Source organism: Pseudopipra pipra, chromosome 9, assembly GCF_036250125.1.
Source record: "Pseudopipra pipra isolate bDixPip1 chromosome 9, bDixPip1.hap1, whole genome shotgun sequence".
Classification (NCBI taxonomy): Eukaryota; Metazoa; Chordata; class Aves; order Passeriformes; family Pipridae; genus Pseudopipra; species Pseudopipra pipra.
Genome location: NC_087557.1, coordinates 22546838 through 22562367, shown reverse-complemented (window position 1 = coordinate 22562367; position 15530 = coordinate 22546838). Strand labels below are relative to the sequence as shown.

Genomic DNA, 15530 nt, shown 5'->3' with positions numbered 1-15530 from the left:
ATTCTCCCAAGATTTAATACTAAAAGCTGTTTTTCTGTCTTCATTCTGCTACAAATCAAAATAGACTATTTCTGCAATGGGCAAAATGAAACCCAGTCAGACATGGCAAATGCTACAAGAAATACTGAAATAAACCTTTGCTACCTGAAATAAAAAATAAAGATATATTTAAGCCCGAATCATGCCAAGCCCACTTTCTGCGTGCCAAAGTATTTCTCAGTCACCCACTTTCAGCTTAATTAATATCAATGTAAGTAAATTTTTTTTGGTGTAGCATACACTTCATACCAGAATTTTAAAAAATACCCTCCATATTGAATAAAGCCAGAATAAATACATTTGGTAATGAAGTCAGATTTTGTTAGAACATTTTCAAGTGACTTAGATAATTTCGTCAAACTATTTAAATGTCTCAGCAAAACATTTGGGAAAATTGACTGCTGCACTTGGTATTGACTTTGGCAAAGGATGGTCTAACATGGGGCTTTTTTGTAAAAAAAAAATGAAAAAGCCTTTAAATCAAACTCTGAATCTCATGTCAAACTCGAGCAGACTATTTGTACTCCGCCTCATGTCGTTTTTGGCGTCTTGCATATTTGATGACTCAGTAATTAGATTTTTTGATAGTAATCACTTGGTTCATTCCAGAGCCTCAGACTCTGCGATCCAGCCTTGTCATCGTTTGATTCAGAGGGCAGGAATCCTCTGCATTGACTGGAACAGGAACGCTGCTGAGACAGCTGACAAATGAGGCCAAACATTCCGTGTGTGCCAGAAGGCTGGAGCAGTTCACATGGAGAAAGGCAGTGCTGGGTGTTTCTTTCCCGTTGTGAACCATATGTATGTTATATGAGTAACAGCAAAGGGGGAACAGTCCTGGAACCCAGTGGCTCCAAGCACTGGATTATTAAGTGATTTTACCCAGTGAAATGGATGAATGCTTTGAACAAAACTGTGCTAAATGAAACTCGAGGACTATTAGTTCACACCAAGTTTCTGTACTTGCAATTAAGATGTCATGCACGGGCTGTATTTCAGCAGTCATTAATAATGTAGGCATAAACCATTAAATACAGTACAAGGATCTTGGACTGGGTATGACAACGCTGAATGCAGACTGAGTTTAGAAAATGGTGTTTGAGATCCTGAAAAATTTCAAGTAATTATGTCATGAAACCAGATGCCCTGTTTTAAAATCACTGCTCAGAAATACATTCCACTCTCCGTTCCCTGATGTTTGGCTCACAATTAGAAACCTGTTACAATCTCGATCCCATATTTTGTCATAGAATATTAACTACAGTGTTGGGCAAAGACTTTACTTAGGTCTGTGAGCACCGAAACAATAAATCAGCCCTGTTGTCTCCTCCAAGAACTGCACTAGAACTGAGATCAGCAGAGACAATTCTGATGTAAACTTTAGCCTATGCTAATGATCAAAATGTCTGCAGCAGGAGCTCAGTGAGGCTCAGCTCACTCAGCTGAAAGGGAAGTGCTGTGCTCTGGAATGGAGACACGAGAGGCAGGAATGAGAATTCACCTGGGAGCTTCCGACCCCTCAATCTGGAGAACTGTCTGCTGCCCTCACTCTGGTCAAGTCTTTGCTTTCCTTTCCTATTAGCAGTTACAGAACACAAAGTGCTTTAGAAACAAATCCACCTTTCTGACAGCCCATTAAATCCTTCCCATAGCATATCCTTACTTTATTTCACTCTTGGTTGGGATTTTTTGCATTAACTCCCCTAGGAACCAACTCAAAGAGGAAACAGCAGCACACTGGGGAGCAGTCAGAGGCTCAAGCAGTCCCATTCTCCATGGATGAATAGGTCATGGATGACCTTCCCTGTGGACTGTCTGTCTCCATTCCTCCTATTTGCATCATTGCTTTCTCTGCTACAGAAAACTTCCTATTATCTGGTGTAACTTCCAATGCCTCCTGTTGGCCACAGGAGGCTCTGCCATGGGCATGAGGTCTGCCAACAGGAAATACAAGGTCAGGAATGTGGCAGGGCAGGGAAGGAGAAGGGTTTGGCACAGGTATTTTATAGTACAGGGACAGGATAAGTCTGTTCCTATGATGGGCAGATGCATCACATGATGGGAGGGGACACTGGTACCTGCCACTGGCCAAGGTCAGAAGAGGTGGCTGAAGGAGGAGCAGGGTATAGAAGCTCAGCTTGCTGCAGTATTCATTTCCCAATTAGGAAAAATAAAAGCAGTAACTGGTTCCTAATTGAATTTCCTCAATGAGATTGTTCGCCAACTACTCCAGGTGTAATTTTTCTTCCTGTGCCTCTTCCATGCCGCACACACTCTGCCTTCTGCCCTCTGCTTAAAAACCTTCTGGGCTTTCCTTCCCCCACATAAAAAGGCGACAAAGGTCAGTCACTGGACTAGGATGGGAAAACTCTACATTCAATTGCTGTATTTGCTAAAGAACCCAAACATGTTGTTAGGGAAAAAGAATCCCTTAAATCTCTCTGTATCCCAAGTTCCCATCAGTAAAGCAAAATCAGAGTTCCCTCCCCATCCAAAGTACTGGGAAGTGAAACTCTAAGTTTGATGTTTAATTTGTATGAGGCCAAGCACAAAAAAAAAATCTGAGCAAAAAGATTAGAGCAGAATTTTGTGGCTTACAGAGATTCTTTACTGTTGAGAAGATGTTATGAGATCCTTGAGCAAATGGTGCTTTAGAAATATCCCAGACTGTAGCCATGCAATGCAATCTGTACTGTAGCAGTGCAATCCATACAATCAATGGGATTAAACACTTCCCTGATTAGGATCTCAGTGGTTCAAGCCTGCTGCTGAGAGATGGATTACAGAAAACCTTATCGGAGAGCAAGGAAGTGAGAAAGCCTGTGGCTCTGTCACTGAGTCTTACTAAAGCAAACACTGCCTGATTCCAAGTGACTCATAGTTTTTACCCTTTGAGAGATTTCTCATTTTAGCTGAGAAAAGTTCTCTGTGCTTATCCAAACCTACAAGAATTCATCAAGGAAGAATTAAAAAACAAAATCTAAATGTGATTGCATGCTATGGAGAAAAAAATCCCAGTGTGTTCTGTTGAAGACAAGGACAAGGCCCTGAACAACCTGATAGTAAGTTTGCCTTGCTTTGCACAGGGGATGGATGAGATGACCTTCTGAGGTCTCCTCAAAACTAAATTATTCTGTGACTCTAAACCAAACAAAATTGCTTAGTTTGGACCAGTGTTTTCTTCTGAACAGCACCCACACAAAATAAAATAGTTAATCATTCTTTATCATGCCAGACAGAGGTCAGGAGTGTTTGACACACATACCCTTCCCTGGCACTGTCCAACGGCGACTGCTGGTGATGTGGGCTGGGAAGGGCAGAGTCGAGCGGAAGGTGCCTTGAAGGGATGTCATGAGGGGACGGCAGCACACCTGGGGAGGGGCCGTTGTGGCTGCTGCTGGAACCACTGTACATGCCTGGGAACACACAGCACATGGCAAAATAAAATTAACAGGGCAGCACCCAAGTAAGTTCTGTAGAGTCCCCAACTCCCTCCCCATTCCCCCAGCCGTCCCTGAGACACAAGCCCTCAGCAGAGCGTCCTATCAGCAGATGCAGCTGTGCCTGAACAGCACCCAGAGCTGGGCTGTGGTATTTTGACACGTGTCCTCTTTCCAACTCTCTTCAGGAGCCCACCTTTTCCTTGCTGTGACTGCAGAGCTGTAGGACTCCTCCTGACAGCCAGCAGGGCTTGGCAGGACTCTCATCCTGCCTTTCCCACAGTTGTGAGTGGGAACCCCCAGTGCTGAGGTGTTTGCAGCACAATGGAGCTCACATAGAGAGCAGAGTGGGCTGTGGTACCTTGTCAGCACCACATTGGACACTGAACTGTGTGTGCATAAGGGGAACCAGGACCTGGGGGTTTGTTCTTGTTCATTTCAAACTTTGTAATTTGACTTTCCATTAGTATGCTGATGGACACCCCAGACCATTTAAAAATATCACATATTGATACAAATGAAACCCCAATAAATTAAGCGCAGAGAGGAGCGAAGAGACATTTTTAATGAGACCATGAGAAGGTTTACTAGTTCACAGAGGCACTGAAGGGGTGTGGATGTGCCATTTTCTGGGGACTCTGCCCACTCTCCTCGACCACGCCAGTCAGGCACCATCTGCCCTCTCCCACTCTGTGTGTGCAGAGCAGCACGTTCAGGATGACAGAGCCGTGTGCCAGCCGTGCTTGGCTGTGTCCCGTGTCACTGACAGGGCTCTGGACTGCCCTCCTCCCAAACCCTCCAAGGGACACGGAACAAGCAGAAGGCAACATGAAAATCTGGAGAGTGGAGAATGTGTGACACCCTCGGGGCGGAGAAGCCACGGCTGAATGTCAGCATCTGTTTCTGTGTGAGACTGAAGAGCAGAACCACTAAGGCAAGATTCCAGCCACCTTTGTCAGGGACTTCAGATGAGTCAAAAACCCCTGTTGAACAATGAGTCCTCAGCTGCTGACAGATCTAAAGCAACAAAAATGAACCACATCATCTCTGTCTCCCACTAGACAGAACATTTGTCAACCAGCCAGTGAAACCAACTTGCTTTCTGCACTGCACGCCAGACAGAAGGGCTTTAAGAAGTCAGATGTTCCCAGGTGATGTGAGGATTTATTTGTCAAAGCTTCTTCTGATAACAGTAAGTCAGTAGCTGGGATGCTGCATCATGAAAATGCTGTTTTTCTACTGGTGGCTTCAGTCCATTTCATAATGCAACACTTTCCACTTCCCCCACATCCTCACTGGTCATACGTTCATTATTGGGCTCAGAAGATGAGCCAAATACCAATTTGACCTTGACTGTTCAGTGTCATTTCACACTTCAGCTGTATTTCCTACACCACCAGTTCAGGTATATTGGCAGCACAGCCTGGAGGAAACTGCTGAACCTAAAACAAGCTGTTCATGCTCTCCGAGGCTCCCAGAGTGCTGCTGGGCTGTCAGTAATTCACACAAAAAGCTCAAAAGCCCTCAAAAAGTAGTTTTAGCAGTGTGGTGGCCAGAAACATATTCAATATTTTATCTTTCAATCCCACCCCTGAACAGTTCACAAATGTTTAAGATGTCTCTCCTGGCCTGTTCCTTACTGTCCCAGCTACTGAGGATAGTTCAGGTCTTTGCTTGAGGTGATGAGAAAGACAGAGTAGCTGAGTACCTACCAGCAGCATAACCCTCTAGAGAAGCAAGAAAATGTAAAAAACCCACCCCACAACTCTGTATGTCCAGCAACTGAGCCCTGCATGTGTCCCAGCTGAGCCCTGCCTGCCTCTCCTGCAGTGGGAACACTAATTTTGGGTGTCACTCTCTGGTATCCAGCTGCCAGGATTCCCAGAATGTGTCAGAACACAATTATCTTTGAGGTGTTTGTCAAATGTGGTTGAGCTTGGCCAATGGATTAAAAAAATACTGTGGGGAAGGGGACTGACACATGTGGACAGAGAGGCCAGAGAAAGGATTATGTAAGCCTTGCTTCCAGAGGAAATGGGCCTAAACCCAGATCCTGCTTTGCACAGTGCACATCCCTTGGACATGGGGCTGGTGGGGCACGAGGGAGCTGCGAGGCGGCTCCAGCATCAGACACAGCCATGGTGCTCCTGGGGCTTGGAGTGAGGCTGAGCCTGCACAGCCTGCCCTGGGGATGGGGACTGCATCCACCCCTGAAGCTCCTGGATAGGGGGGAAGCCAAAACATGAGCCAGCATAGTCAAAGAATCAACCCAACTGCTCACTTACTGAACTTGCATGGGGTGTCTGCCTGTAATTCCAGAGCACTTCCAGGGCCATGTGGCACACACAGTGGAAGATGGGATTTACTGTGGATTCTGTGTGTGTCTGCAAGGACACATTACTCACTTCTGTTGGGTCATGGAGAACTAAAGTGGTACTTATTTAAAGTTCAAAGTTACTTATCTTACACAGTGCAGAACAAGGGCACTCCAACAGAACATTCACTTTACTGCCTTCAAGGGACAGACTTTCCTCTGGCCATGGGCCCTGTGAATCCATCAGCTATCAGCCAGTTATGCTGCTACTGGAATCCAGTTTGACATGTTTCTATTCTAGACTTAATGCACTCAAAGTTTGGAGCTGCTGTCACTTTGGTCCCAAGACTCCTTAATGGTATGTTCATGGCTGTTAAGCCCAAAGATGGTGCTTTTGAAGGAAATATTGGCAGTGATGTTTATCAGAAAAGAGAGTGAACTGTCTTGTTCAGGGAAGCAGGAGGCATCTGCTGATATGGGGTGAACAAAGTCCTTCCCACTGCCAAACCTAAGAGAAATGAAGAGTTGTTTGAGTGGAGAGAAATGCTGGTTTTATTGCCTGGATCCCCCTTTCCAGGAAACCAGGTGCCCCTACAATGGAAGAAGTCAAGGGGAGAAGTGCAATTGCTAATCCAGTCTCAGTATTATTATCAAGACTTCCAAAATTTCATTTCTTTTACAGTTTTTCTTCCTTTTTTTTTTCAGTGCTGAGTTCTAATATTCTGAGTCCCTGCAGTCACATAGAAGCCTTTGGAAGCTCTTATGAGGGACTCCTGCAAGTGCAGCCCACGCCAGGCCTGTGCACCTTGGGCCTCTTCACACATTGACCACCTCAGCTTGTAAATATATGTCATCAATCAGTATTTTAAATGGCTTGGCCTTTAACCTCAACATCTGTGGCCAGAACAGAACTCTGAGCAGCCTTTTTTCCCCCCTCAATTTTATAATAATAAAACATGGCCAAGGAAAATGCCTACACAGAGACACTTCCTTTGCAGGGAGAGTGATAAGAGGATTCAGGCACAGCCAGAGTTCAATGTGTGCAGCCATGAAGCATCTTAGTTATGGGGAGAGAAAAGGTGGAAGATCTCAGCAAACAATGGGTTTCTCTGACTGCAGAAACATTCTTCTGCTCACTGTCTTACCCAGTCCTAAGCACAAACTTGCTTTGAAGTCGGACACGAGGGATGGGAGCTTTTTCAATATTTCATTTTTTTCTGTGATGGGCTTTCATCCCTGACATATTTAAAATGTGCTTTAACTTGGAGAAAGGCAAAACTGAAATTCTCCAGGAATCCAAATGATCCCTAAAGCCCAGAGCTCTGCACGTTAATAATGTGGTTTCTTTGAAAAAAACCAACACCACAAAAACCAAACTCAAAACAAAAACCCAAACCACGAACGTTTTCATGGTGGAATCACGGGGACATCATATACTGTATTTATCCATATTGACCCTATATACAGTATTACAGCTGATTTCTCCAAAGTCTCTCTGCTTATTTGAAAGAGCACACGTGCAATCACTGCAGACTATAGGTGGCAGCAGGAATGTCCTTATGCTTTAATTCTGTAAGGATCAGCACTTTGGCTTATGTGCCCTAAATAATGACAGATGAACAGTTTTGCCTGTGGAACTGTGCTACACATACTACGAAGCAACTTCTGTTCCAGCGTAAAACAGCCTTTCAAATCTTGATTTATTTTCCCTGGCACTTCTTCATAGTGTGCACATGATGGGGTCTCATATGCAGTGACCCAATGAAGTATCAGGGAAGATTTACAGGTTTTTTAAAACATCCTGGTGATGGATTGATATAATCAGCACAGAAATCATATCAGAGAAAGCCAGAGTTACGGATAGATAAAATCCTTAATTTCACAAGAGGTTCTTAGAAATGACACTGAGAAGTTAGGGATGGTCTGTTTATCTGTAAGCTAATAACTTTTTTCCTGTTTTATTGTTGTCACTTGGAAACTGAGCTTATTTCTGAGGATCCTAAAGTGCAGGCTGTTCTCAGGGAAATGTCACTGTTCTCTCCTGCCCTGCTTGGAATCCGGAGGCCAAGCCATGATTCAGCTACATCGGACTCTCAAGGGGAGAGCAGAGGTCAGTGCTGCCCTCACAAACCTTCACAGTGCAGGTGACACAGACAGAGAATGGAAATAATCCCTCCACGTCCCTGCAGCTTTCTCCCACTTTTTGAGGAGCCACTGTGAGTGCAGACTCCCAGGGGAACCATGTCAGAATCAGGGGGTATTTCCCTTTCTACTCCATTCTGTTCAGCAGTTATATTCCAACATTTTAGTGCAACCTGAGGAGATGCCAATCAGGATGCATTTTTTATTTTTAAGATTTGGAGTAAGAAACAAAAAAAAAAAAAGGCAGGAGATTCTTGCCTAAGTAAGGCAGGTTACAATTACAGTGCTGGCTCAACACAGAACCTGAGATGGCACATCCCTGATCCTCTGCTGGGGTTCAAATATTGTGAATCTAGACCTTGTTTTCCACAGAAGGGAATGGAAGCATCCTTTTCTCTTCCTATAAAAAGTATAGAGCAGTCTGAAGTCCCTGAAAGGGGCCGGCTCTTGTTCAAACCGCAACAAAGAGAGGAGGACTGAAAGAAAGATTGAAAACTAGGAAAGATAATTAAAACAAGGTTTGACATTTCCAATTCAAGTTTTCTCTCCATTCACACATCACCATCTCATCTGTTACAATCACACAGTGCATGATAACACACAGCCTCATCAACCTTCCAGCAGTTCCTGAAGAAAACCCTCCTGCTGTGTGGAGCACTCGCTTGGCATTAGCACAGCTCCTGCACCTGCACTCTGCCAAGGCCAAGGCCAACTTTCAGAAGAGCACAAATGGATGGAGACACCCCTTCAGCAGGGCTGCTGCCCCCTTCACGTGACATTAATAGGAGCTACTTGGCTGACTAATGCTGAAAAAAAAAAAAGTCAGGCCTTAGTAAACAACTCACAACATTATTTCATCTTATTTGTTGGTCTGGGTTTTTTTTCATCTTCCTCAGTGACAAATCAGACCCATAAGCTTTTCTTTAAGTCCTCTGTTATATGACATATTAAGCACCATGCTTATTAGGAGTATTCTTACCTGTAATTAAATCATGAGGACCTACAGTTCTACCACACTTCCCATCCAGAATGTGCTGTGAAGATGTGTGGAGTTGTTGCATAGCTAAGCATTCACTCAGTACATCTTGTTCGATATCAGTACAGGACTTTAGCTATGAGAGGAGGATAAAAGAAACATTTTATTTCAAAGTAAAATCAAATTATTTCTAATTAAATTCATGTGTCTCCTTAAAGATTATATATAGAAGGGATTAATGTCATTCTTAGAAACTCAGTGTAATTAAGGATGTATCTAGTACTTGGTATTTTTAATTAGAGATAACTTTGGTTTTCAGAAGTGCAGAAGCTAAGTGTGCTAATCTTAAATCAACAACACTTTGCTTCGTAAAATAATGTACCCTGTGTTTCTTCAAACCTTCCCGAGTAATTGAACTGCACATTTTCAGGCTTTCTGTAGTTTCCTGGGTTCTGTGGCAAAAGGATTGCATCACCTTCTAACTGTGACACTTGGGAAGACATTTGATAGGGAAAGAAAAGCGTCTGTTCTTATCAGATTAGAACTGGTGGAATAAGGGGCTGTCAGTGATGTGTGAGAGGTACCACCGACGTCTCAGCCGCGCTCCCTGTAAATTAAAGCTCTGGCAAAAGTGTCTGAAGCAAACTCTTGAAAACCACAATGTCGATCATATTAAAAACAGCAGGAGAGGAGAATTAAGAAAGAAAAGCATTTCTAATTCTCTTTCAAACATGCTGATGCTGCCAAGCTTTTGTCATAACAGAGTGCTCGCATTACACAAACAGCCATCATGTTCTACAGCCATTAATAAATAGTTATTGTCCTTACGGGTACAGCCTCACATACCGATCTCCCCTGGGCTTGGTTATTCCAAATAAAGGGCCCAGGCAAACCTATTTACAATTCTGCTCTACAGCCATTTGTGGGTTCGAGATAAACATCTGACATTTGGATCACAAAGTGCATCTGCAGCCAATTAAACTACTACTAAATTAACAGCTAACTTTCTCCTGTTTTGTTCTTGTAAAGCCTTTCAGAACAACCAAATATCACCACTGCAGTAATCCCCTCAGCTATGAACCAAATACTCAGGATTCCTTTGATACAACTCTAAGCTCAGGCATTTTGTTTTATATCAGAGATGGCACATTTTGGTAGCATATCTCAACCAAGACATGTTGGCAGAACAGCCTGTTAAGTTTTCTTTCTTGGCTAAGTGATGTCCACTCAGAACTCCTGGGAAGGTGATACCAACAGACAACTGCCTTTGCTGAGGTACAACCAAAAACGAGCAAGTGAATATAAACAGTCTTTCTGCCATTTTTCCTAAATCCGAAATCCAAAGCAGACTGTCACCATTTCAGTAGCACTGACATTTGCTTAGTTGTGGAAGGTGGTGGGGTTTTTTCCCATAATACATTTAAGTGAAATATTTTGGGTGTTCTTATTTCTTTATGAGCCAGATTTGCTTTGATCCCTTTTAAGAGAGCCTGACCAAAAGGCAGTTTAAATCTGCTGCTTTTTCAGGTGCTTTTTAATTTTGAGGACAAAAGACATGGGATCAAGTATTCATAAAGTTATCATGGATAAATGAGACAGGAAATCTGAAGATGATTTCAAGCCGCTGGCGGAGTGCAGATTTAGACTGGTCTACTAAATAAGGTGTGGGAGGCAAGGGACTAATGTAATTTTAAGATAGATTTGATAAGTCTATAGGAGGGTATGTGTATGCACACAGGAAAATTCCTCAAGACAGGAGACTAAGTGATAAGAATCCCTAGATATTCTGACGTCTTGGTACATCCAACCAGCCTAAGTCTGCAGTTGATGTGCACCAAATTTGTCCTGTATTGATTCTGTGCTTAAGAGCTCCTGCTGCTGATGCAGGAAGTACTCTGTGCCCCTCAACACAAAGTTTGGATTTAGGTTTCTTTTTTTCCTCCTTCCTCCACAGAACTGGAACAAGGCCTCAGCAGGTGGCAGGGTGTGACAGTGGGGACTGTCCCTTTGACCAGGTGTAAAGGGTGGTAACACATTAATGCATTCAGCCCAGTACACAGAGCCGAACAAATGATATCCAGGTTTGCTATCAGGAAATATTCCTCCTTGTCCCCCTGGAAGTATGCCAGCAACCACAGGAAGGAAAAATGAGGAAGTTCTCTTCTTTGAAATAGGGAGCACGGTTGCTTTCCACAATCTGATGAGAATTCCATGTATCAAAATCTTCTTGTCACAAAGATCTTGCTATTGCAAAAGACTCTGGTGCCAGAGTCAACTTCTTTTCTGTGGCCAATTACTGCTATGGCTTTCTGACTTTTACTCTCATTACGTGAACTTAATTACATAGAATTAATCAATTACTGCCATGACATTCTGACTCTTACTCTCATTATGACCTAAAGGTTAATCTAGGGAAGTGTTGGGAATTTTGTGACCTGTGGTGTGGGATGTATGTGCACAGCACACCCTGTGGAACCTTCTGATAATACAAAATTGGGATGGAAAACTAAGCAGTTTTTCCAGTCCTGCCAGGCTAAATAAAAGTTCTGACTGGAGCAGAGACAAGACTTGGTTCCACCTGGATGGTGCTGGGATGAACAGTGTTACTCCCAGGCACAAAGCTCAGCATGCAAGGAGTGTTTCTTTAGTATCTGAGAGAGTGTACACAGCTCCGGACACTGATCCCCGGGAACTGTTACTCAGGTTGCACACATCTGACAAAGAGAAGGGTTACAGGGAGAATTAGGGCACAAACAGCTGTCCTGGGAAAGGGGACCCTAAGTTCCAACTGGTGAAAACTGTAAGAGGAGCAGCAGAAGGAAGGGACATAAGGCAGGGGCACGGTGGAAACAAGGACAGATCTGTATGATCTCACCACAGTTGTATTCAAGCAGGTGAATTAGGGCTTTTTCAGATCCTTCTCACTCCTCCATGGTTCACTCCAGATTCTGCAGCTCAGGCCACCTGTGTTCTCCTATTGTCTCTTCTCTCCACATTCCTCTTTTTGCTCTCCAGTACTTCCACTTCTTCCCTCTGGCATTTTTCTAAACTAGCTGCTCCCTGGCTCTATCCTGCCAGGCTATCTTTCTGCTCTGCCCTCCCTCCTTTAACCATGCCTTGCTGTGATGCTCTTGGCAGTGCTGAGGCAGCTGGGGGAAGACATCAGTGCTGCTTATTGAACTAACTGTAGTTGCTCTCCAAGGCCAGAGTTCCCTTCCACTCCTGGGCCTGGAGTGTGCCCGCGGTCTGCGCTGCCATGGACCAGCTCCGTGGGGTCCCAGCCATCATTTTACAAACTGTGTGTACAAATGTGTAATAAACCAGTCTCTGAACCTTGGCTGGTGCCCACAAGCATCCCCATTTAATAATGAGTTCGGGATTTAGCCCACAAAAACACTTATTTGAATCCAATAGTAGTGAAAACATAACTAGCAGTTTGGGTTTGGAGTGATTTATAAATGCATTTAAAATACAGATGTGGTGGGAAAAGTGTGGGGGTTTCATCCTCATCTATTACAAGTGTTTCTTTTCTACATTTCCACTGTATCCTGGCTTAGTTTCATTTCTGCTTTAGGATGATCAGCCAACATGTATTTTAGTAAATACAACCAGCTAGTGCTGATTGCAGAGACTCAATGCGTGGACATTTTATGTGAATGACAGCAGAATTTGTGTATGAAACATGAACAGGAAAGAAATTTTTGGAGAGAAAGCGTGGGGTAAACTGAAAGTGCAAAAATGTAAGGTGGTCTGGTTAACAACAGTGATTAAAAACCAACAGGAAAATTAACTCCGCTAAAGTTTTCTTGTAGCGATACCGTAGGAAAACTCTGATCTGAAAATATGTAAGTTTAAGGGAAATTAAAAATAACTCTATGAAGGAGGTCTGGAGATGTGTCCCTTGTTGCCTGGCAGGTCTTACCTTCTTACGCACCTGTTGCTCTTTGGCCGAGTGAGCCTTCACGTGCTTGCGCAGGGAGCTGGGGTCGGTGTAGCGCTTGGAGCAGCCGGGGATCTGGCAGGCGTAGGGTTTCTGTGCATGGGAGGGAAGAGGAGAGAGGTCATGTCCCTTTGCATGCCCACAGCCAGCTCAGGGTGCTCAAGGACGGCCGGTTTGGGGACACAGAGTGTTTGCCAGTCCTGACGCTGCACCCCCTGCAAGCACCGAGAGCACCTGACACACCGGGAGTGTTGGATGTACATCACTGGGCTGAGGTAAATGCTAGTGAGGTGTAACTGGATAGGTTTTAAGAGCATTATTTTTTTCCCCTAGCCTTTACAGTACACAAAATTATGATGAGATCACCCAGTATAATTATAGAGATGGAAGCTCAGGGTTTGAGTTCTGATACACAGTTTTTACAACTGCTGGGGGCTGGTGAGACAGGGTGAATCCCAAGCTCAGTTCTGGGCCCCTGTGAGAACCCACCCTTATATGCCTCCTTAAGGTAAAGAAGCCCTTAAGGGTGGGTCGTCACAGCCCTCTCTACAAGAATGACATTGAGGTGCTAGGGCCAGTCCAGAGAAGGGCAGGGGAGCTGGGGAAGGGTCTGGAGCACAAGTGTGATGAGGAGCGGCTGAGGGAGCTGGGGGGGCTCAGCCTGGAGAAAAGGAGGCTCGGGGGGACTGTCACGCTCCCTACAACTCCCTGACAGGAGGGTGGAGCCAGGTGGGGATCGGGCTCTGCTCCTTTGTTACAAGCCAACAGGAAACTTTCTCAAGTTGCACCAGAGGAGGTTTAGATTGGAGATAAGGAACAATTTCTTCATCAAAAGGGTGGTCAGGCACTGGAACAGGCTGCTCAGGGAAATGGTGGCATCACCATCCCTGGAGTGTTCAAAAGCTGCGTGCATGTGGCACTAGGGGACATGGTTTAGTGGTGGACACGGTGCTGGGGTAACCACTTGACTCAAAAGATCTTAGAGGCCTTTTCCAATCTCAGTGATTCTGTGGTTATATGATATGCAGCAGAACAAAACTTGGGGCACAGCACATGTTTGGTTTCATTCATACTTTGTTTCTCTTTTGAATAACAACAGAAATGTCTTTCCTTTTGTAACTCCTAACCAAACAACCTGCATCAAACATTAACTTGTGAGCAAATCAATACAGAAAGAAAAATCCACTCTTGTTGATTTTGTTGGGAGGACCTTTCCATCTTGTTTTGGCATGTGGCAGAGCTTGTCACTTTTATGTGGCACAGTATCAGCACTATCTCCTGGGAAAACCACCTGAGTCTGAACAGGCAGTTCCAGTCCTCTCTTCTCATAGGAAAATAAAAGAAAATAAATAAATGAGGATGCTCTAATTTGGCCGGTGATTCTGGAGTCCCAATGCCTGAAATCCTCAAAAAATTCTTCTCTTAGCTCTGCCTACTCCCAACAAAGGGAACACTATCTCTGGGTTACAAACTCCAAATGAAGGTGCAGTTGTCAAGGTGAGCAAAGGTACTTCAGCACTTTTTATTAAGTACCCACTGACTTAGGTGCCAGTGCTGCATGGCACAGCTCATGGAGCTTTAAAGTTGAATGGAACATTCTTTTTTCCTGTTTTCTTGCCTCACCTATCAACACTACCTCAGCCTTCTCACTAGGACTACTAAATCCTGCTGGTGTCTTCTCAAAGGCAGAAAACTGGTTTGCCATGACCTCAGTGTCACATTCTTTAATTCCCCTGGTTTCAGAAAGAGGATGCACAGAAGAGAAAAAAACCAACTGGATTTGAGAGAAGTGGCTGTGAGGTCCTTTAAACCAGTCGCTCTGCTCCTGGAGGAGTGCTGACATGCCCTTTCTACCAACAAGGACAGACAGGTCCCCTTTGTTCTTCTCCTGCCCAGGAGAAGGATCTACTCCAGATGATTTAGTAGAGATTCAATCAAACTAGGGTACACCAGTAAGTAAAATGATTTACAGATACTCCTTTTGGAGAAGATAAATGATGGAGTGACCTACACTGGGAAGCTTTAAAACCAATTCCAAATGCACTCAATAAGGAATAAGCAGCCTATATAAACCCCCTTTCTTTATAAGTACCTCCAGAGAATAAGTATTGCTGCTCTGTCCAGCCAGCAGGAAATTTCTGAAGGAATAATAGAATCATTCACCAACTCATGACCTTACAGGCTAACACAGCACCTACCCAGAAAGTTACAGGGCAAAGGAGATTTATTGAGAGTGTCTGGAACACAGAGAACTGACACCTGAGGAAAAACTATGGAAAACTTTAACAAATCCCTTAGCAGAAAACCCAGCAGAGTATTTTTCAAATCACTGATGTCATTCAAATTAGTGATAAAATCATTCAACTCAGTGATAGGGAAACTAGATGAAAATCTGACTGCCCTTCCAAAGGTTCATGGCTGTTTGCTCTGACATTCCAGGCAGTTGTTTTGTGCAGCCCTTGAAGCAGCACCATCCTGTAGCTCTGCTATTTTTCACATTCACGTAAGCACAAAATACACTGAGCTAAACCACAGGGCTTAATTAAAGCAGGTAAGTGGAAGTTAGTTGCTGTGTGCAGGACTACAGAAACAGTTTTAAAGAACCTGCACTGGAATAGCATGGAAGATATTTTTAGATATTTAAGAAAGTTAGTAGAAAATGATTACTGTACCTTTTTC

The 15530-nt window shown here is 44.0% G+C and overlaps 1 protein-coding gene across 3 annotated transcripts in view; it reads right to left on the bottom strand.

Annotated features, from left to right (window-relative positions):
- Positions 1-15530, bottom strand: part of GLIS1 (GLIS family zinc finger 1) — a 183072-nt gene that overhangs the window by 17223 nt on the left and 150319 nt on the right. For 2 of the 3 annotated variants that reach the window (XM_064665176.1, XM_064665175.1), the window contains exons 6-8: positions 12834-12944; positions 8915-9047; positions 3305-3455 (exon numbers count right to left, since the gene is read on the bottom strand). In XM_064665176.1, the coding sequence (XP_064521246.1) occupies positions 3305-3455; positions 8915-9047; positions 12834-12944 (395 nt within the window). The remainder of the gene's footprint in view (positions 1-3304; positions 3456-8914; positions 9048-12833; positions 12945-15530) is intronic. The other variant, XM_064665177.1, reaches the window with a different exon arrangement.